Here is a 22,854-nt window from a genome sequence, read left to right on the forward strand (position 1 = left end):
AATATATGTAGAAAAATTTTGTTAATTCAAATAAATATTACTAAATAAAGTTAATCTAATCGTTTAAAAATTAATTAATTATTTAGATAAGCTTTGTAATCAAGTAAAAAAATTGACCAACAACAAACATGGATTTAAATAACCAAAAAATAAAGTATATATATAAATAAAAAATAATAAATAATAAATAATCAAAATTTTTTAAACAATCAATAAACGCGTGCATATAGATACCATCATTTTATACTGTCATTGCATGCCACTCTTATTTTGCAAATGGCGCGGGAATCTCGATGATGGGATTTCCCCGATGAGCTTGTAGAGACGAGTTCTTCCGGGGATATCTCTAGGTGAGGAGAATTTCGAGACTTCACCAAAGCGTTGGGATGGTCTTCGAATAATTTTCCAATAAAAGATTACCGACTCCATCATTTAAAATAAACAAGTCATAACATCATTTTACGCTTGCATCATGTGCATACGTAAAACCAAATAAAAAACTCAGTCTGTCAATTCAATAAAAATATAATTAATAAAATAGGGATTAAACTAAGAAAAGGCTATATTAAGATAACTTAAGATTACATGGTACCGTTCGTAGAACGGGCGTCACGGAGGTGCTAACCCTTCTCCGTGCGTAACCGCACTCCCGAACCCATCTCTAAAAAAACGTGAACCAGCTCTCGTTCTTTCGACGGACCTAAAATTAATTTAGGACTTCGTCGATTAAGAATCGGGATAATAGGTGACCAATCACACCTTAGATAAAAAAGATTGGTGGCGACTCCCACACCCACACTTTGAGAATTTTAATTTTCGTCTGCGTCTGGCGGACGGGTTCCTGGACCCGCACGTCACGACAATTATTTTATTATTTCTTTATAAAAAGGCAAAAAATCAGCCCATTTCTCCCATAGTGATCAGCCAAACCAGAAGAGAAGAGAAACCAAGGAAGAACAAACCCTAGGTGGGAAAAATTAAAGAGAAAGTGTTGGAATTCAAGGATTTGATCAAGCAAAGGTAAAATTTCTTTGATTTTGCTAGTGATTTACCTTACCCATGCATTTTTTCTTAATTTTCATGGTTAAATTACATGTTTTCATGATGAAATTATGGCTGGTCAAAATGGGTATGGAGAGAGAAAGATGTTGGAATTGTTTGATTTTGAGTTATGTTGGTGTTTAGAGTTAGTTAAACATGTTTAAAAACAAAACAACAAGAAAAGAATCTATTTTCCCCATGAACCTTCAATGGCCGAAAGTTCCAAGAAAAAAAGTGAAGATAAATTTGCCTAATTGTGTGTTAATTAGTTGTGCTTGGTGAATTGAGGGATTGAAAAAGAAATGGAGAAAGTTTGAGTGAAATTGGATGCATTGGCCAATTTATTGGATGAAAAATCGACTTAGGTCAATACCGGGTCTAGATGGCTACCTGTGCATTTTTCATTTCATATCATGCATATATATCAAGCCTGAAATAGCTTATGACTGTTAGACACAATTTAATTGAAATATGTGCCATGGATTATGGCTAGGTGGTGAACCATTAGATACGGGTAAAGGACTGTACCCGCGGACTGAAAATAGGAGTATATCGACTCTTAGAACAGTGAGTAAATTTACTATCGTCTTAATTATCTAGAGTAGATTTATTTAATTGTGTGATTTTATGAAAAATTGGTTTAATTGAAAAATTATTGTGTTTTATGGGAAAATGGGATTTTATAAAATAATTTTATAAAATTTTTGAAAATTTAATAATGATTTCAAAAATAGAGTAATTGAAGACCTATACTATGATTGTGTTGTTTGTCCATGATTTTAGATTAAATGACTTATGATAAATGTAGGTATGACTGGTTATTTTTATGATTTTAAGAATAAGTGAACTGCTTTGATTTGCCTTGAATATGTTAAGTGAGCCATGTCATACTATTGTGATTTTATTGGTTGGTGGATTATAAAGTGGGCACTACAGTGACGGGGGTTCCGTGGGCTAACCTAATTAGAGGGGCACGGTTCCCAATTATTGAGCTTACCTCGATTAGAGAGGCGCGTAGAATAACTCCTGAGGTAGGATTTGAGTACACTTCACGCTGGCCACCACGTGAAACTGAGACTCAGCCAACGTCGAGGAACGGCTGTGTTGTCAGAGGTGAAATGTGTTTGTGTGTGTGACAATAAACAGCCTTGGCGGTCTCAGTAAGATGCCTTCGCGAGGTATCCTCGAGAATGAATTTTTGACAAAGGCCAAGTTTTTGAAAAGTGCATAAGCCATGTTGAGTAATTGGATGAAATCCAATTATTTATATGGGTTGGGATGAATTATTTTAATTGTCTCCTATTACTTGGCTTTAGATTATTTTGATGATGTCTATCTACTCATTGGGATTTATAATCTCACCCCTTCTTCCTATCCATTTTTCAGGCTCAGGATAATTTGTTGATAGTTGATTAAGACGAGAATTAATCTCGGAGTTGCATCTTAGAAAGTAAGGGTTCATAGCCCTACATCTTCTTAGTCAGTTGGGGGCCCACGTGTCACTGTAAAAGTAATTTTATTCTTCAGTTATTTGATTTAAAGTATGTATGAATATATTTAGCTTTTACACCATGTTTTTGGCGAGTTTCGATATTTTCGAAGAAAAATGACGAAAATGCCCCTGTAAGCCAGAAAGTAATATTTTATTTTTTTGACTTGAAAATGACTTATGATTTTTTTTGAAATGTGAGATTTAATAACTGTCGCTCACTGGGGAGATGCAGAAGCTGATGCTAAGCCTTGCGGGGTTTCGATCGGCATTCAGGGTAATGAGTGCCTATCGGGACGTCGCGGCTGTTGTCACGAGCTCGATGAGAGTTCCGGGTAGTGACAATTTTCAAGAATTTATGCTTTATTAGTAAATAAAACAGGTGTGCTATGTGAGTATGGTGAATGGAAAGAATCTAAATGGCAATGACGCATCGAGTTATGACATAATGTTTGGATGGGAGTTCCAACAATGGATTGGTTTATGGGCAATTCTCAAACAGTTTTCATTGAGTAGAAATTTAAAGGATGGATTCGTGTGGGAGGCTACATCTAGTGGTTCATACTCATCTAAATCATTTTATCAAATTGCATTATCTTTATATGGTTAAATAAACATGGTTTGGAAGAAGGTTTGATAAGGTTAAACCTTTTATAGAGTGAAACTTTTTGTTTGGCAACTAATGTGAGAAAAAGTAGTTGTCAAGGAGGAGTTGACGGTCAGAGGATTGTTAGAGGATGACAAGGCATTGTGCGTGTTATGTAATAAAAATCAAGGAACAACATGTCATCTATTTTTCTTATATAGTGAATTATGGAAAGTTTGGTGCATGTGGTGTGATAAATGGGAGCTTCAATGGGTATCTTAGAATAATCTTTAAAACCTTTTCCTAATATGAAGGTCCTAATGTGTTTAGCTTTTTATGTTATTACTTGGCCTATTTGGAAGTTTTGGAATGACATGATTTTTAATGGAAAACTGTGGAATATTAATCAATTGTTTGATCTCATTAAGTTAAGGGTGGCTGTATGGTTTAAAGCTAAATGGCCACACGTAAAGTCCTTAATTGAAAACTTGATTCATTGCCCTGAAAACCTTTCGTGAGATAAAGTAAGAGTGGGGAAAAGATTAAATGTCGTTTGGTGTGTACCACTTTCAGGTTGGAGGAAATTTAATGTAGATGAAGCATATTTAGTAGTTCTGGTCAAGCTGGTAGAGGTGAACTTAGAAATAACTCAAGAGAGGTAAAGGCTAAGTTTTTTAAGGTAATTAGAGTAGTGGACTCGAATTCGACAGAATTGTTAGCTATTCATGAAGCTTTCTCTATTGTTGCTTCATTTTTGAATAATCATTCTTTCAATCTTTGGATTGAGAGTGACTCAACTATTGTAGTATTATGAACTAATAATCAGGAGGAGGCGCCATGGAGGTCTAGGCAGCTGATCATTAAAATGGAGCGGTTACAAGAGAAATTTAAATGCTGAAAGATTACTCATGTTCATTGTGAGGCGAATTGTGTGGCTGACATGCTTGCTAAAGAGGGGATTTTAGGAAGTCTGAATTTGTTATAAATTGAATGAATAATATGTCATGGTGATCAGGAATTGAAGAAGTTAAGCTGATTAAACAGATTGGTATAGTTCGGATAAAGTCCATGCTTGGCGTGGAATAGGATTCTTTTAAATTTTTACTTTTAAAAGAGTTTTATGAGTCATTGTTGTCCAACAATTTGGATTGAATTTATTTACTTGATATTCAATTCAAATTTAATCTGATAGAATCCTAGAGATGTATAGATGTAGTGTGAACTGATTTCATGTGTGGTGGAGTCACATTGTTTTTACAATTCGAACAAGAGTAGATTTCCACGTATAGAGGGGAGCATAATTTGTACCTTGTGTTTAGACAAGCGGTGAAACAATTGGAGCTTTGATTGAATATTAAGATGTGTGGTTTTTGTCTTCATCTTGACATTGTAGGATTTATGTGGAGTGTCATATGCAAGCTAGAGGTTTTATGCTAGATTATGAAATAAATTATTGGATAACTTTTGGCCTTTAAACAATAGGTTTTATGTTAGATTCAGATAGAAATTATTGGACAACATTTGATCAAATAATTTTGTATTTGAATTTAGTATGACGTGTTCACGGTGTTGGAGTGGTGCTTAGGGAATTTATACTATAGGTATATTATCCCCACATCTAGACATTTGTACTAAGGGGCTATTGTTACTTTATTTTTATTTGATATTGTAACTAATAAGTTTGAAGAATTTTATATTTGGCTCATTGCAATAAAATTATGTACCTTTAAAAAAACGCATTAATAAAATTAATGCATATAATGATATAAATTAGAGTAGAATAAATTACGTCCCTCTAAAAGGATGCAAAAGTATACATTGATCCGAATGAGTAGCAGTGGGCACGCCGAGACTTGGCCTTCAGCCCCTAGCTTGTGACAAACTATTGGATGCACTAACAATGTCTAGAATGGAGGTTTCAACTGGAGTAATTGGATTTGGCATCAATGCCTTTGGCTTTACATGAGTATTTGCCATTGAAGTAGAGTTCGCGATCTAGCGAGAAGATGTGGCATAGCAGATGGGGCATTTGAAGGGCTAGCAACAATGGATTGTCTTCAAGGGCTTGTCGTTGTCTTCGACTTAATGTTGTCTATGCAATAAGAAGAAAAATGTACAACTATTAGTAATTGTCAATAAAAAATATGCATATAAATATTAATTTAACTATCAATAAATAAATATATGAAATGATACATATAAATGAATTACCTTCATAAAGTTTTAATGTCATTGTGAAGTTGACCTTGGTGGAAAATTTATGCCATCTTTTGAATTATTAAAATTCATGAAAGCTTCACAAGCAATCCTTTAACTTTAAATCATCCACCATTTCTTCTTTTACTTACTCTCTAACATAGGCAATTTTGGATTTAAAACAACATTTCTCAATTATCATTCCATGAACATAATTATACAATAACCTAAACAGTTTTTTCCACATTATGAGCTTGCTTTTTTTGTTTTATCCCAAAAAATGTTGTGATAAGCATGCAACAAGTATTCTAAATGGAATCTAGCTCTCAAAGTTTAAAATTTAATGACATATCTAAACGGCTATGGTTTTTTTGTTTTCTCATATATTAATGCTACATTTCCAATATTATACCCAAAAAAGAAAAAAAGATTAAAAGCATCAATATATCTTACTTCGTTAATTCAACAATGTATCTTACTTCAACAAATAAATAAGGGAACAAAAAACGGATAGCTAAGAAACCCCTCTTTCAGCTTTCCTATCTTTCTCGCACTTACAATATTTTTTTCAAAAAAAAAGAGAAAAAAATGCATAAATTTTCTTTTTATGTGCATCCAAACAATTACAACCACAAGACAGCCACTAGACAACATCATTAAAACAAATGTACAAACACAAAATTGCCCTAAAATCTAACCCTCAAGTTAACAGATCCAAAAGAAAAAGAACAACATGATAAAATACAAATAAAATCTAAATGAAAAAAAAAAATATTTTTCATGGCAACCTAATATGAAGCTTACTTAGGCTGTCGGAGGAGATCAGAGGAGAATTAGATTGGAGGAAAGATACCCACCTAGATCGAACGGGAGAAACAGATTGAAGGAGAAACACTGCCAAGGGTGGTGGGTCGCAGGTGGCCGATGTTGAGGACTCTTCAATAGGAGGGAATGGTGGTCGGTTAATGAGAATTGGACAAAAAAGGCTCGGAGGTGTGAAGAGGAGAAAGAGGGAAATGGGGGGAAATCTCGATCGGGATTATAAGTTCAAATTACAAACAAAATTTTTGTTGGTAATTAAAAATAACATTATTAATGAAAATTCCATCGATAAGTAAACACTAAAACTACTGACAAAATTTTCGTTGGTAAATCAGTCACTAATGTTTTTAATAAGTGCAATGGCATTATTAATGAGAAATTCATGGTAATTTTGTCGGTATCTTAATATCTTTTTTGACTGGATGTTCTGTCGACAATTTTGGTTGGTAAATTCTACCGGTAGCTCTTTTACTGACGAAATCTGTTGGTCAATAATCTTGGCATTCCCTTCATTAATTTCGAGCCATCACATTGTCGATAGAATACCGACGGATTGAGTTCTGTTGGTATACTCCTTTGGTAATACTCAAAAGACAACTTTGATATATTCCGTCAACAATTCGTCGATAATTGTCGATGGATTTTTATCGACAGATTGCTTTCTGTCAATAAAGCTTTGTTTTTTTTGTAGTGTTACCATAGCAAGTCAATTTAAACAAAATAAACATACATTTAGTGAAAATTAAGTATTTACATATATAATCTCGAGCAAAAAATATTTAACCATTTACAAATTCTAATTTTCAAATGTAAAATAACAAAAATAAAAACATCTGTAATGAAAATTAGTTATTTAAAAATCTTCTTGTAAATTATAAGAATGAAAGTAAAAAAAATAAAATTGAAATAAGCATTGTTAAAATGTTAATGTAAGTGTGTAAGAGTTTCCATAACAAGTCAATTTAGATAAAATAAACATCTTTTTAGTGAAAATTAATCATTTATATTTATTTTCTTGAGCAAAAAATATTTAACCATTTACAAATGTTAATTTGTAAACTTATAATAATAAAAATAAAAACAATTGTAATGAAAATTAACCATTTAAAAATCTTACTATAAATTTGTAAGAATGAAAGTAAAAAATCATAAAGTTGAAATAAGCATTGTTAAGATATTGATGTAAATATGTAAGAGTTACTGTAACAAGTCAATTTGGATAATAATAAACATACTTTTAGTGAAAATTAAACTTGTAAAATTATATTCTCGAGCATTAAAATTTAACCATTTACGAATATTAATTTATAAATGCATAAGAATAAAAATAAAAACACTTGTGATGAAAATTAGCCATTTAAAAATCTTAATGTAATTTTTTTAAAAAAATGAACGTAAAAAATCATAAGGGTCTGTTTGGTAATCGAAAAATGACTTCCTAGAGAAAAATTTTGTCTGTGTAAAATGTTTTATAAGAAAATTTAATATTTTCTATTGTTTAGATAAACTGTCGAAAATATTTTTTGTTATTCGGATTATTTTGTGAAAAATATTTTTCATCATGATGGAGTTATTTAGGTGTTAAAATAATAAATAGGAGTTGATTACAAAACAATATTGATATTGGATTTTCATTAATTTGGGATCAAAATTAAAAATGGAAATGAAAATAGACAAAGTCAATAATGATATTTCGCAAAGTATTTAACCATATATCTGTAATGAAAATAAACTATAATTTTCAAAAAAAAATTCATCTTATCACTTTTTTATCAGAACTATAAAAATATAAATATTCATCAATTGTAAAAGATATCAAAAACCTATACTTATAAATATGTATTCATTAAATGACGATCATTGAAATATTTTTTATTATAATTATTAGTAAGATTTATTCCATTTATAAATAAAAAATTTAATTGTATTGAATGGTTGTATTAAAAAAATATTTTTTTAATTTTAATTGTTTTGTATAATTTAAATATTAATATTTTAAATTAATTTGTTTAAAGTTAAATATTAATTTTTTATTTTTTAATATTTTAAGTTAAATATTAATATTTATCAAACTTATACTCATGAACTTAGTATAAAAGTATTTTTGTTATTTTATGAAAAATGTCTAACATCTTTTAAAGGTGTAAGATATTTTTCGTGGTTAACCATATTGACCCATAAAATGTTTTACATCTAGAATTAATTTTTCATATTCCAAATAAGCATAAGTCCTCAAAATGTTTTCTGAAAAATATTTTACTGCAAAACAAACGGACCCTAAAATAAGTAATATTAAAATATTGGCATAAATGTGTAACAGTTACCATAACAAGTCAATTTAAACAAAATAAATATACTTTAAATAAAAATTAATCATTTATAGTTATATTTTTGAGAAAAAAATTTAACCATATACAAATTTTAATTTATAAATGTATAATAATAAGAATAAAAATAGTTATAGTAAAAATCAATCATTTAAAAATCTTGATGTAAATTACTAAAAAAGAACGTAAAAATTCATAAAATTGAAATAAGTATTGTTGAAATATTGATGTAAATGTGTTAAAGTTACTATAACAAGTCAATTTAAACAAAGTAAACATATTTAGTGAAAATTATTCATTTATAAATGTTAACGTATTATAATAAGAATAAAAATACTTAGTGAAAATTAACTTTAAAAATCTTGATGTTAATGTTCATTTTTTTATATTAACTTTAAATATTAATGTTCCCTATAATTATATAATTATAATATTAATATTAAAGTTTATTTTATTTTTTACCTTTACATTGTAGTATAATATTAAAATATTTGATAATAATGAGTTTAACTTAATTAAATTAGTTAAATATAATATTAATATTAGAAAGAATAATATTCTTATATTTTAAGATAAAAAATAGAATAAAGTTAAAAATTAGATAACATTTAACATAAAATGAATAAAATTAAAAATTACTCATATTATTTACCAGTTAATCTATTTAACAAGGTTTTATTATTTTTTAAAAATTATACTATTTAACCTTATTGTAAGGTCAGCCCTACCCATGGCGCTCACCACAAACAAATGCAATGAATCTTGACCTTATGTTCGAAGCGCTTGGAAGCTGAGTTGGTTTTTTTATTTTGTGAATATTAATATAATTATGACAATTAAACAAATTATAAATTGAATCAATATAATTTTGTTAGATTACAATACAAATAGGATGTTAGAACACATTATTGAAAATCGAAAATATTAGAGAATGGCTTTAGGGCATGTTTTTATGTCACTTTCTTTAAAATTTTATTTGCCCCATCAATTATTTATATAGATGTGTAAGAGGCTTATAAACAATAAACTTTGAAGATATAATAAAGTCCACTTTGTTTTGTACTGACGAAATCAATCCATTAAATATTCACTAGTGTATGATAAGATTACAAAACTTTGATAAGATTTTTCTATAATAAAATGGTATAAAAACAATCTAAGAAGAATTTGAAGGTGGAGAGAATAATTGCAAATTGTTTCTATTTGTTCATATTTCAAAAATCAGAGAGCTTATTTATAAACAAAGATATATGTCTTTGTGTAGACACAACTTTTGAACACGCATAACTATTTGAACAGGCATAATTATTTAAATGACTTTCTTCATTTTATTTTTGCATTATTATTGTTGAAAATGTTCAACATCTTGATTCTCTCCTAAATTATTGAGAATCCCTTTTATTTATATATATATATATATATATATATATCATTAATCTCCTTGTAGGATTCACAATTCAGAATATAAAATTTCTCTTTTTGTAATATAGTATTAGAGTTATTTTTTATTTTTATTACGATATTAGTATATTACAATTACCATATTATTAGCTTAAATCTCTCCTAAACTTTAATAATCTCTTTGTAAAATACATAACTCAAATACAACATTTTTCTCTTCATAAAATTAAACATGAAAGCTTGATATCTATAGTAATACAAAAATTATTAGGACCAAATAGGCGGCTAATTATGTTGATCTCACAAACTTGGTCTTTTGTTTTGAATATTTCATTTTGTCATTCATTTAGAATTATTTAAATAAAAATCAAATTTGTTGGCAATTTGTAGTGAATCAATATTATTATATGAATATATTATGCAAGCGTCGTATTGTTTTATTATTAAATTTAAATGAAAAATATACCATCTGAGCTTGCTGTTCTGAATTAGGTTAAAGCTTAGACCCTAAAAGATGAAAATATATTTATTTTTGATTTGGGCCTAAACACATGACCAAGTCCAATTCCCTCGAAGGTCGCCACTTCAGAATCATGCGTCGGTTGTTGACTCGGGTGGTGGTTGCGGAGCAATATAGTCAAACCGCGTTGCCTTTTGGCTTTTTCTTTTTATTTTTAAACGCTGATTCTCTTGACTGATGACATGATAAATCGTGGTACCGGTCGCACCGGAACATTGACGTGTGTGAACTAAACATCAGATATAGATACCTTACCACATCATCAATGACGTCAACGTCTATCATCCTTCCAAAAAACTAAGGCCTATCCTTTTGCGGGAAAAATCTTTAAACCCCTGAAAAACTTTTATATAAGGAAAAAAAAAAAGGATGAAATTTAAATATTTATTGACATAAATATGAAAAAGTCTACGTTCAAAGGAAGACTGAAGAAAATTCATTATTTAGTAAAATGAGATTCTGAACATACTTCAGCAAGCAAAATAGGAAAAGGAGCCTTCTGATTGGTAAAGAAAAAAGAAAAAATTGCTAAAAAAAGGAAATAATTAAAACAAATAAATGGTCGGATGATGGACAGCGAATAGCTACTCTAGCTGATAACTTCAAAATTTGTTAATAATAATATTGTCTAAAATTGAAAATAATCAAAAAATAGGAAAAAAATTCCTACGGGACCCGAAATCGTGGAAGATGCACAGTCAGCAGTAACGGACGGCAGTATTGATGCCACGTGGCAAAGTAGGTACATCTAGAGGTGACCTATGAGGAGCGCGGCCTCCCTATAAATTTGTCGGACCAATTTCCCATTCTCAATCCTACTTTAAAAAAATCGGTCAATTACCAAAAAGGGTGAACGAAAAGTGTCAGCGCAAAAAAGCTAAGCTTTGATCGTCGATGGCGGAGAAGTGTTTCAAGTACGTGATCCTAGGCGGCGGTGTTGCTGCTGTAAGTTCGCTCCATCAGTTCTCGCTCAGCGATTCCAACTTTTATCATCATTATTTTTTCATGAATTTTATTTGACTTTATGATGTTTATCGATGCCTTTGATTTTGTATATTGTAATTGTTGTACTCAATGTGTAATTTATTGGTTAATTTTGTAAGGCGTACGGATCTAATGTTGCTGGGAAATAAAAATGAAAAAGAATTAGTAAATAAAAAAATATATCTTTACTGCCAAAATGTTGAGGAGAAAAAATTGAAAAAGAATTAAATGCCAAATTGAAGCCCTAGAATTGTTGTTATCCATTTAGTCACTCTGATAAAGAGAAATGACTAGCTTAGTTAAGCCTTTTATAGTTGTTGAGTTGAGTTCCTGAAAATTTTGTGGTTGTCAAAGTTTCATGTGAAAATTATATGTAACTGAACTTTATTTATCTGTTCTTTACAGCAATTTTGGAAACTGGATTTACATTTAGGTAACCAAGCATGTTTGCGATTTGTAACCTAATGTAATGTATCATTTGCTGTTTTAATTGTGTAGAGTGGTGTGAGTTGTGAATGATGGTTGGGTTTTATTTTGCATTACTTAAAACGCAATAATGTGGAAAAGCGGAGCTTCTTTCATTTTAATGTTTTAGTCACTCTCTTATGTTGTGTTTACTTTTGATTGATTTGTTTAATCTTTACTTTCTTCTGCTGAAAGGTTCTTCTTCTGACTCTACAGGGATACGCAGCAAGGGAGTTTGCCAAGCAGGGGGTGCAGCCTGGTGAGCTGGCTATTATTTCCAAGGAAGCGGTATACTTTTTACTATATTTAATAGAACCTCTGTTTTTATCAGTGAATGTGAAAAAGATTTGTCATTCCATCAACCAGCATGCATCCATTTTGCTTACATATACATTTTAGATCACTAGATACATTATTCTATTCTCATCAAGTACAATTCTTTTATTGTAATTGTCAATTGAGCTTAGAAAAAGCCAAAGATTCTATCACATAATTTCATTACTCAGCACACTGGTTAGTTTTGCAAATTTCCTATTCTGCTGTTTTGGTGGGGACTCCTCCCTCCGGATGCACCTCTTATAATCTAATGTTTTCTTTGTTGAATTCGAATGTAATAGAGAGCAGCAATAGTAGCATTTACATCACAGGACTCATTGTAACTGTTACTGTTGTCATTTTTTGATCCCATGAAGGGATAAATTTATATTGCAGGTTACCTGATTTTTGCTTTCTTATACATGTAGGTGGCTCCATATGAACGCCCTGCTCTGAGTAAGGGATATCTCTTCCCTGAGGGTAAGCCTAATATGCTTTTTATATTTCTATTGGCGACATTTAAATAAACTCTAAACTCCTATAATTTCAATAGTAATTGTGCCACGTCATTCTGTTGGCCTTCTGGTTGGTTTGTTTCCTCGATCAATTTGGTGATTTGTTCTTTGCAGGAGCTGCAAGACTTCCTGGTTTCCATGTCTGTGTTGGAAGTGGTGGAGAGAGATTGCTTCCTGAGTGGTACAAGGAAAAAGGTTAGCAACATATATCTTCCTGAATTTGTGTAATGTAAAATTCGAGAATTGTGGAAATAATAGATAATGGATCTGCTAAAGGGAATTTAAGCTCATAGTGATTGTTTATTGAACATCTGTGGCTTAGAATTTGGAAATGGCCTCATTTATATACTTTTCGTGTTATGATGCTTGCAGGGATTGAATTGATCCTTAGCACAGAAATAGTGAAAGCAGATCTTCCTGCCAACACTTTAGTAAGCGCAGCTGGAGAAACCTTCAAGTATCAAATTTTGATCATTGCAACTGGTTCCACGGTAAGTTACAGTTTTGAGGGATCTCAACATAAAACATCCCTTTGTCTTGCCTGGAATGCATAGTTTAACACATTATTCTTGCAGGTTATAAGATTGACAGATTTTGGAGTGCAAGGAGCTGACGCTAAAAACATCTTCTACTTAAGAGAAATTGATGATGCTGATGAGTTGATAGAAGCTATCAAAGCAAAAAAGAATGGGAAGGCTGTTATTGTTGGAGGAGGTTATATTGGTCTTGAGCTTGGTGCAGCAATGAAAATTAATAATTTTGATGTCAACATGGTGTACCCTGAACCATGGTGCAGTAAGTAGAGACCTACTTTTGACCTTTCAATATACTGTTGGAATATGGCATTTGGGAACAAAACAAATAAACTATTCAATTTCTGGTGGTTCATGTTTTACTAACAAGAAGATTGTTCTTGTAGTGCCCCGGCTCTTCACCTCTGGCATTGCTGCTTTCTATGAGGGTTATTATGCTAATAAAGGGATCAAAATTATAAAAGGAACAGTTGCAGTTGGATTCACCTCTGACTCAAATGGAGAGGTAAGCAGTCATCTTTCAAAGGGCTTGACCTTTTAATCATTTTTTGTGGGACTGAAATCAATTTAATGGTGATACTTTTGCCCGCTGTTCAGGTGAAGGAAGTTAAACTTAAGGATGGCAGAGTGCTGGAAGCTGACATTGTTGTTGTGGGTGTTGGTGGAAGGCCTCTTACAACATTATTTAAAGGGCAGGTTGAAGAGGAGAAGGGTGGAATAAAGGTTGGTTTGACCAGTGACATTATCTCAAATGCCTTTTCATCTATAAATGTCAGCTTGAAGTTCCTATTGCACTTTAAGATTGAATTGATCACCTTAAGTATTCTGTTGATAGTGCATAAATCTGCAGTAATGAGAATGGTTTTGTACCATGCTCATTTTAGTACCTAAATGTGGACGGGATCTTATTCTGAATAGCATTCTTGATGTGGAAATTCTTATTAAGATCTGTATGAGATTGTATTACATAATTTGTTCTGATTGCAGACTGATGCTTGTTTCAAAACAAGTGTTCCCAATGTATATGCCGTGGGTGATGTAGCCACTTTTCCTATGAAGTTATACAACGACATGAGAAGGGTTGAACATGTTGACCATGCCCGGAAATCAGCTGAACAGGCAGTAAAGGTGGGTTACCTTGCTTAGTTCATCCATATTTATATTTATGACGTGCTCTTGTTACAAAGATATTGGCTAAATGTTACTTTCCGATAGAAGAATCTACCTTGCAACCTTTAAAAAAGATATAGTTTTGACTCTTCTCCGAATAACACTGTTAAATTATTCTGACATTTTTGCAGGCCATCAAGGCAAGTGAGGAGGGGAAATCAGTTGATGAATATGACTACCTACCATTTTTCTATTCTCGTTCCTTTGATCTAGCATGGCAGTTCTATGGTGACAATGTTGGGGATACGGTACTTTTTGGAGACAACGACCCACAATCACCAAAGGCCAAGTTCGGATCTTACTGGATCAAAGAGGGGAAGGTCATTGGAGCTTTCCTAGAGGGTGGCTCTGCTGAAGAAAACCAGGCTATTGCAAAAGTTGCTAAGCTCCAGCCTACAGTTGGGGATTTGGAAGCCCTGACAAATGAAGGTCTTTCCTTTGCCTGTAAGATTTGAGGACTGTCAGTTGCCATGCCTTCCCCCCACGAAAGAGAACAAAAAACAAAGAGGTTGTTCCAAGAGGACTATATAGATTTAGACTTGGATATGCTTTTCGTGGGGTTGTGTTCTTAGTGCGCTTTGGGTTGAGTACCTAAATTTGTGGGATTTGCTTTGTTCTATATCGTAGTTATCTCTTCTTGTGTTTCTTTTGAATGATGAATAATAATAATAATAATACTATGTTTACTGTAAGGTTTTTCGTTGGTGATACTGTCGATTGTGCAGTACGAAAATAAATACCAAATGCTTCATAAAAAGCATCTTGCTTGTTGGGGAAGTGCGGCAACCAACAATCAAAACTAAGCAAGCCATTCCGGGTAATTTACCCCCAGGAGCCTGTTTTACGCTTGGGTACCATTGAACTTATGGATTAGTGTTCAACCATGGAAATTTGATCCCTATGCCTCTGAATTGGATTTTTCCTCGAGTTTTCCCTACAACAGCTAGTGAACAACCCTAGTTGAGCAGTGAATCGAATATTAGCAGAAGCCATAGGGACACAGTCATAGGGTTCAGTAAAAGAGCGCTCATGTCTCGTAATTTAACACAATGATACATATACATGAACACACCCCATAAATGTACTTATATTGAAAGCAAATTTGCCTGCCTTGACCATTGAAATTTCCGCCAACCAATAATACCCGTACTAGTATTTCGAGTCGGGCATCCTCAGATCAATAACTTGACATTTTCCAATCAACATCCAAGAAATGGGAGACATCAACTACTCACTCCCTTCAAATTTTGGAATTTATCTACCATTGCCATATTTTGCAATCATGCTCCAACCACAATTTTACTAACTTCTGGAGACTCTGAATGCAAATATGATTCACAAACACAGAGCTGTAGCTGAATGCAAATATGATTTACAAATACAGAGCTGCAACTGGTAATTCTTGCAATGATCGCAAAACATTAAACAAAAATTCATCTTCTTTTGTTTGATCTTCATCATCATTTGACATGAAATGAAATTTAAGAAGATTAACCGTAATGAATTCTGAAATTCCATTGCAACATTAGGGTTTCAGCAAATCAGATGCCTTGTCCACCAAATCTATGGAAAAAAAAACTACATAACACGAGATAACAAAATTTTAAAATCTAAGCCGGCCTTAAATTGAAAAGAAAATTTCTGGAGAAACCACTCAACACTTTAGTCGAAGAGACTGAAGCCCATATCCTGCAACAATTTGAACCAAACAGAAGTAGAATTAGATGAAACATATCTCTGATAGAATTAAACGCACAATACTAAGATCGCAACAAAACTTAAGACAATAACACAAATGCAGAAAATAAAAGTTTGGTGCTATTACATCATCAGATTCCTCTTTCTCCTCAACTTTCTCTTCCTTCTTAGTCTCAGCTGCAGCAGGTGCGGCAGCGGCACCAGCTCCAGGTGCAGCAGCTGAAACAGCAACACCACCACCAGAAGGAACAGAGGCAAGCTTTTCCCTCCCAGCTGCAATAAGCTCTGTTATATCTTTGCCCTTGACCTCAGATAAAAGAAGCTGAATCCTATCATCTTCAACTTCGGCCCCAACTGGATACAACAATTATTTACAAAAAAAAAAAAGAGTCAACATTTCTTCCTCCAAAATATAAACAACCAACTCACACCACATCAAGCGTATTTTCCTTACAGCTCAAACCAATTACTTAAAACTTATATTTTTATGAAAAATCAAATGTACCACCACATCCAAATTGACATTTATTAACAAAGGTTTAAAAAGCCTTTTTATGAGATAACAAGTTGACAGCGCATCAAATATAAACTCTTAGATCCCAGCAAACTAATGCATACAATCATGATTTACCAAAAATTTCATTTTACCAAGTGCATATATTAAGACAAATAAAGGAAATAAAGACCAAAATTTGATATGAAATGAAAGAGAAAAGGAAAGGATAAGAGGGGGAAAAGCCTACCACAGCCAAGAATGTCCTTCAGATCATCAGCTGAAGGGCAGGTGTTGCCTCCCAATACAGCCAACAAATATGCAGCAATTACCTTCATTCTCTTTTGTTACCTGTAAACTGATTAAACAAAAAACAACAATGTCAATAACCCAAAAGAGAAAAAAGAACACTGTACATAAAAAGAGATGCGAGAAGAAGTGGGAGAGAGTACCAGGGAAGCAATGGATCTGCTGCGGTGATGGAAGCAACGGGAAATGACAAGGCAGTTGGCAGCTTTATATAGTATGCAGAACTAGGGTTTTAGGTGGAGTGGGCACATGAAAATGGATTCGAGCTGGGCTTTTAAGCCCATATCAGATCGTTTACTGACTAAACGCACCAACTTTCCGCCGTTTTGCCTTGTTTGGTTTTTTCGTCCATTGGCTGGACCGCTGGATTAAGGTAATACTCCCAATCCTATATTCCTATTATTCCATAAGTTGTTTTTATGTAATGTTAATGTGAAGATAACTCTTTTATGTTAACTTTTTTCATATTAACTATTGAAAAAATGAAATATTACCAAAAATAATAGTTTTCGCCTTTAGCCCAAAAATCTATCCACCGAGTTACAGGAACCTCCCGAGACGCAGGCACTCAGCCACTATTGGAATGGGCCAACCTCATCCAGATACCCAGCTTTTATATGCTTCGCTATGCTCTGCACCACCGCAAGCACATGCTGGCCCAGATTACCATAACCAGGCTTTTCAGCGCTCAGATTGCACATATACTTCCACCCGTGTGCAAGTAACAAAAAAAATTATTATTTATCACGTTTAATATTATTTTGATCAAGTCAAATCAAATAATATTAAAAAAATATTTAATACACTGTTAATGTATAATTTCTATATATTATCAAACCATTATATTATGATACATTATTAATGAGATATATTATTTTAAAAAAATAAAAAATTAATATTAAAACATGATGTCTCTTTTAAATTTTATTTATTTTTTATTTTTTTAAATAATAAAAATGTTAAAATTTAATAATTTGATTATCTATAGAAACTACACAGTATCAACTCATCAAATATTAACCCCTAAAATTATTCTAAACCCAAAACCATCTAAGCACAAGACTTGCACACACAGATCACATAGCCAATAGTTTTTGCAATTAAAGATGGTAATGTAACTAATTCCATGAGTAGTTTTCCGACTGTCAATGCTGCAACCCTACAGGCCTTAGGGGTCTAAAGGGATAGCAGGTTGGTGGCAGTCTGGTTGACAGCTCCTTGATAGTGGTAAGTTTTCGCATTAAATAAATGATTGAGAAGGACATCAGGTCTATTAATATTAATTAATGGCAGTATACTTATATTTGCTTTCCTACAATTTTCTGTGATAGAAATTGTGGGACATTTGCATGGGTTCTGATCGTGTCCCAAAAGCACTCTATGTATGACTTTTCTGACAACCTTTGTGGGACAACTCATCACTCTCAGCGAGCATCCTCCTGCGTGGTGAATACCGCCAAGAAAATGGAAAAACATTGCATGGCCAATCCATTTCCAAACTCCCCATTTTGCTTTCCACGCTCTGCTGTCTTCATCTCCCTCCTGTTCACTTCCATTATACACACAAAAATCTAGCCAAAAAAAGAAAAATGACCATCATTTCCAAGACATATTTTTGGTACTACTTTCATTTTGTATCATTATAACTTATGAGAGCCTCATTCCTTGATCAGTCCCTTTTTCTCCTAGTGAACTTAATTTGTTAAAGAAAAAAAGTGGCCTATGCATCTATAACAGATAAGGTTACTTCCGTATACACTGAAACAAGCTATAACGCTAGCACAATTTGCTATGCAATTTTCCCTTACCACATGCTCCGGAAGAGGAGAAAATTAAAAAAAGAAAAGAAAAGCAATAAAAATGCAGAGACAAAATATCTACCTAGGTGTTGATGTTTTAACATCATCAATATTTTACATTCGGTCGCAATTTTCTTGTTGATAATTAAAATGAAGAGGATCGTTTGTATAAAAAAAAAAACCTTGTTCTTATACTAATACTATAATATTTATATTATAAAGTTTGTATACATATGTTTTTGAGTAGTTTTAATGTGATTGAGGCTACAGCTCTTAGCAACTTGCATTAAAATATATATGGAGCTCGTACAAAAATTATGAACAAAGATAAAGAAAGAAAGGAAGGTAAGAAGAGACAAAATGATTTGCGCTGGAAGCTTAGCTAGGCAAAATTATTGCACAACTGGTCGAGCATGTGTAATTGAGTTTGTGTGGCTGGTAAGATCCTGCCCCTTCTTCTTTTGTCTTGTAGAAATATATTTTTTGAACCACAAGCTAGAAATAATTATTAATTAAGAGGAAATTTTGTATTGATAAAAGAAAGAAAAACCAACCATGCACCCCAAAATTTGTTTAAAGCAGCTCTCAATGAAGTCAAAAGACAAAGATCTTTAGAGGGTCTGTTTGTGAGCAGAGACATGGATTCTTGTACGAATAATTAAATTTTGGATTATAAATATTAGACAATGTTAGAATAAACTATGATTACTAAGATAATATATTGGTCAAGGAAAGTGATTTTATTGACAATTATTTGAGGTTGTTTTGTATGGATAAGTTTAACAATTATATAATTCATTTCTTAATCATAATCCCAGGCGCATTTGTCTTTTGGATATATATATATATATACATGCAATTATATTACATTATTACTTAAGAAATACATCAAAATTTTCCAAAAATGAGGCAAAATAAATAAAAACAAATTAGAAAAAGTGGCAAACTAATCAATTCGTTAAGAGAAGAAATCAGGAATCACATATGGAGTGTTGCTTTCTCATGCATTTCTTTTCCACCTGTTAATTTAAAGTAATTAAAATAATATTAATTTGAAGTAGCTTGTCGTTTAATTACATTGAAAACAAAGAACACTACAAAGATCCAAAACTAAAAGTGAAGACAAAGACTGCCACCATCGTGAGAGAGACAAAGAACATGACCGGACAGACAGATAACATAAATTTTTGCCACTAAAGCAAGGGTATAATTTTTTTTTTTGAAAATTAAAGAAAGGGTATTTTTAGTAATTAGGATACCTTGAGCAGACTTTTGTGCTAATAATTAAGATAATTGTCACATTGCAACATGAAAAATATCCTCCAACTTTTTGGTCTAATGAAAAGTATGATATGATAAATCAACAATTTGTTCTCAATTGATTGAGAAACGAATGATTGAACGTTGAGCATGTTTGGTATGCCATTCCCCGTTTATTCCTAAGGAACTTTTGTTCTTTTATTTGGTTGTGAAATAGTTCAAGGAATATCATTTTTACGGAATGGTTACTCTCCAAAATCCTTTTTCATGGTATTAGGTATTCCATGGTTGAGGAATAAACTCACAAAATAAAAAAAATCAAAATACCTTTTTATAAGTTTAAAAAATTATAACTTTATTTGTATAAAATATTATTTTTTCTCTCTCCTCCTCCTCTCCATTGATTTCAACTTCTAGTAAAATATTAATATTAAATTATAAAATAAAAATATTAATGATTAAATTATAAATAAAATATAAAAATTTTAAATTATCAATTATTAATATTTAAAATAAATTATAAACTATTACTATTTAAAAAATAAATTAAATTAAAAAATAAGCATAATAACATTTAAATAATAAATAAAATATTAATAATTAAATTATTAATTGGTAATATTTTAAATAAATTATAAATCATTAATATTTTCAAAAATGAATTAAATTAAGTTAAAAATAAATAGCTATAATAATATTTCAATTATAAATAAAATATTAATATTTTAAATGGTTAATGATTAATTATAAATAAAACTCTAATAATTAAATCATCAATTATGAATATTAAAAAAATAAAATAAAAATTAAACATAATAATATTTAAATTAAATAAAATATTAATGATTAAATTATAAATAAAATATTAATATTTAAATTATAAATTATTAATATTTTAAAAAATGAAATAAAATAAACTAATTAATCATAATAATATTTAAATTAAATAAAATATTAATGTTTTAAAATATTAATGATTAAATTGTAAATAAAATATTAATATTTAAATTAGCTATTATTAGTATTTAAAAATAAAATAAAATAAAATAATTAATCATAATAATATTAAATTAAATAAAATATTAACATTTAAATTATCAATTATCAATATTATAAATAAAATATCAGTTATTAGTATTTAACAATAAAATAAAATAAAATAATTAATAATAATAATATTTAAATTAAATTAAATATTAATATTTTAAAATAGTAACTATTAAATTATAAATAAATATTAATATTTAAAAATAAAATAAAATAAAAATCATAATAATATTTAAGTTAAATAAAATATTAATATTTAAATTAATATTATTAATATTTTAAATAAATTATCAATTATTAATATTTAAAAAATAAAATAAATAATCATATATTATAATAAAAAATATTTTTATCTTTTTATTCTTTATTCTTTTTTTATTTCAAAATTATTTTATCAACAAAATATAACAATAAGTCATAATAACTATTCCTGTCTAATTTAATTTATTATACTAAATTACATAATAATTATTATATTCTATTCTCACATAATAGTTATTTTATTTCACTCTTATCTATTTCGCTAACCAAACATAACCCGTTAATTACATATATATAGGTCATTTTTGTATGTTATTATATATTGACTGTGCCAATGGATCAATCAACAAATTTCAATATATATGGTTGTAATTACATATCTTTTACGTACCCAAGTCTAAGAAAATACATTATTTTCAGTCAATATATATAGTTCAAAACGCAGACGTTTTCATAAGGATATTATGTATTGCAGCAACAGGGTTGGTTATATATAAGTAGCCAACGTAAATAAAAAGAGGAAAATTCATAATTTTTTGACAATCAGTACTTTTACAGTATATATATATATTTTCCCCTTTTGTTTTATACCAGAGCCCTTCTTTTTCTGGGGGTAGGGGGTGGGGAGTCAATTTTTCATGATCCATAAATAGAGGACTTAAAGGATTGATTACTACAAATAAAAAAACTTGGATCACCGTAAAACAATACAGCAATTATTTATTGATGAGAGGAAAAAGGCAAACAAGATTATCAAATAGGGTTGAATTGAACGTGATGCATGCACCTAATATATTACAGTCAATGGGGTCCCCTTGCTGCAGTGCTATCCCATTTATTAGTCTCTCCATAATTTCTAATGAGTGGTGCACATGCCACAACGATAGCTGATGAGCTGACAACATTGAACCCATAAACTTAATGGTTTTTAATTTTGAGCGTTGGTTATGTTTAGTAAGTACAATTATTGCAAGGGAATTGAACCTTTTGCATTTTGGTCAATGCCAATTAATGACACGTAGCATGTCATCATTATCAGTATTCTTCACATTTTTTTATTTTATTGAACTTATCAATCTATAGTAACTTATCTTATGAAAATTTAATTATACAATTACATATATATATTACAAATAAACTTATGAAAATTTTTTTGATACATAAGATTTTGAGCCATATGATGGTAAATACTCTCTTTCCATCACACAAATCTCATTCCATCATTTCCAGAATTAGAATCTGATATCTTTAAAATGAAATTTTAAGTTCTATTAATTGATTTTTGGAGACGCACTTGTAGAACAAATCCGACTCAACAAAAGAAAAATCATATGTGAAAAATGAGTTGTAATTTTATGTATTACTGATTTACCACAGTCATTTTTATAATATATTTGACGTTCAATGCAATTGTCATCAATGCATCTGTTTTATTAACCCGTGCATAGTAGTCCTCCAATTTATTTAACTAACATCATTTTAGAGGAAAAAGATTGCACATGTTAACTATTAGTATTTAATATTTCCTAGTAATTAACAACTAAATAAAACTACAAATGCAATTCTTTTAACAAAATGACTCCATCAATGACGAAGACGCTAACGAAATTAGGTCTCCCACTG

The 22,854-nt window shown here is 30.7% G+C and overlaps 2 protein-coding genes across 2 annotated transcripts; one reads left to right on the forward strand and one right to left on the reverse strand.

Moving 5' to 3' along the window:
• The first annotated feature begins 11,167 nt into the window (after window positions 1-11,167).
• MDAR1 (monodehydroascorbate reductase 1) lies at window positions 11,168-15,056 on the forward strand. Its single transcript, XM_007027609.3, has 10 exons — window positions 11,168-11,327; window positions 12,048-12,119; window positions 12,575-12,626; window positions 12,776-12,856; window positions 13,034-13,152; window positions 13,237-13,456; window positions 13,581-13,699; window positions 13,792-13,917; window positions 14,182-14,322; window positions 14,496-15,056. The coding sequence occupies exons 1-10, from the start codon at window positions 11,277-11,279 to the stop codon at window positions 14,817-14,819; spliced, it is 1,305 nt and encodes a 434-aa protein (XP_007027671.1). The 5' UTR covers window positions 11,168-11,276; the 3' UTR covers window positions 14,820-15,056.
• A 798-nt stretch (window positions 15,057-15,854) lies between these two features.
• Window positions 15,855-17,106, reverse strand: LOC18598192 (large ribosomal subunit protein P2B-like). Its single transcript, XM_007027610.3, has 4 exons — window positions 17,008-17,106; window positions 16,806-16,913; window positions 16,190-16,416; window positions 15,855-16,053 (listed from the first exon to the last, which is right to left on the reverse strand). The coding sequence occupies exons 2-4, from the start codon at window positions 16,891-16,893 to the stop codon at window positions 16,027-16,029; spliced, it is 342 nt and encodes a 113-aa protein (XP_007027672.1). The 5' UTR covers window positions 16,894-16,913; window positions 17,008-17,106; the 3' UTR covers window positions 15,855-16,026.
• Between the last annotated feature and the right edge of the window lie 5,748 nt (window positions 17,107-22,854).

This window comes from Theobroma cacao, chromosome 5 (assembly GCF_053813885.1).
Source record: "Theobroma cacao isolate CCN51 chromosome 5, ASM5381388v1, whole genome shotgun sequence".
Taxonomy (NCBI): Eukaryota; Viridiplantae; Streptophyta; class Magnoliopsida; order Malvales; family Malvaceae; genus Theobroma; species Theobroma cacao.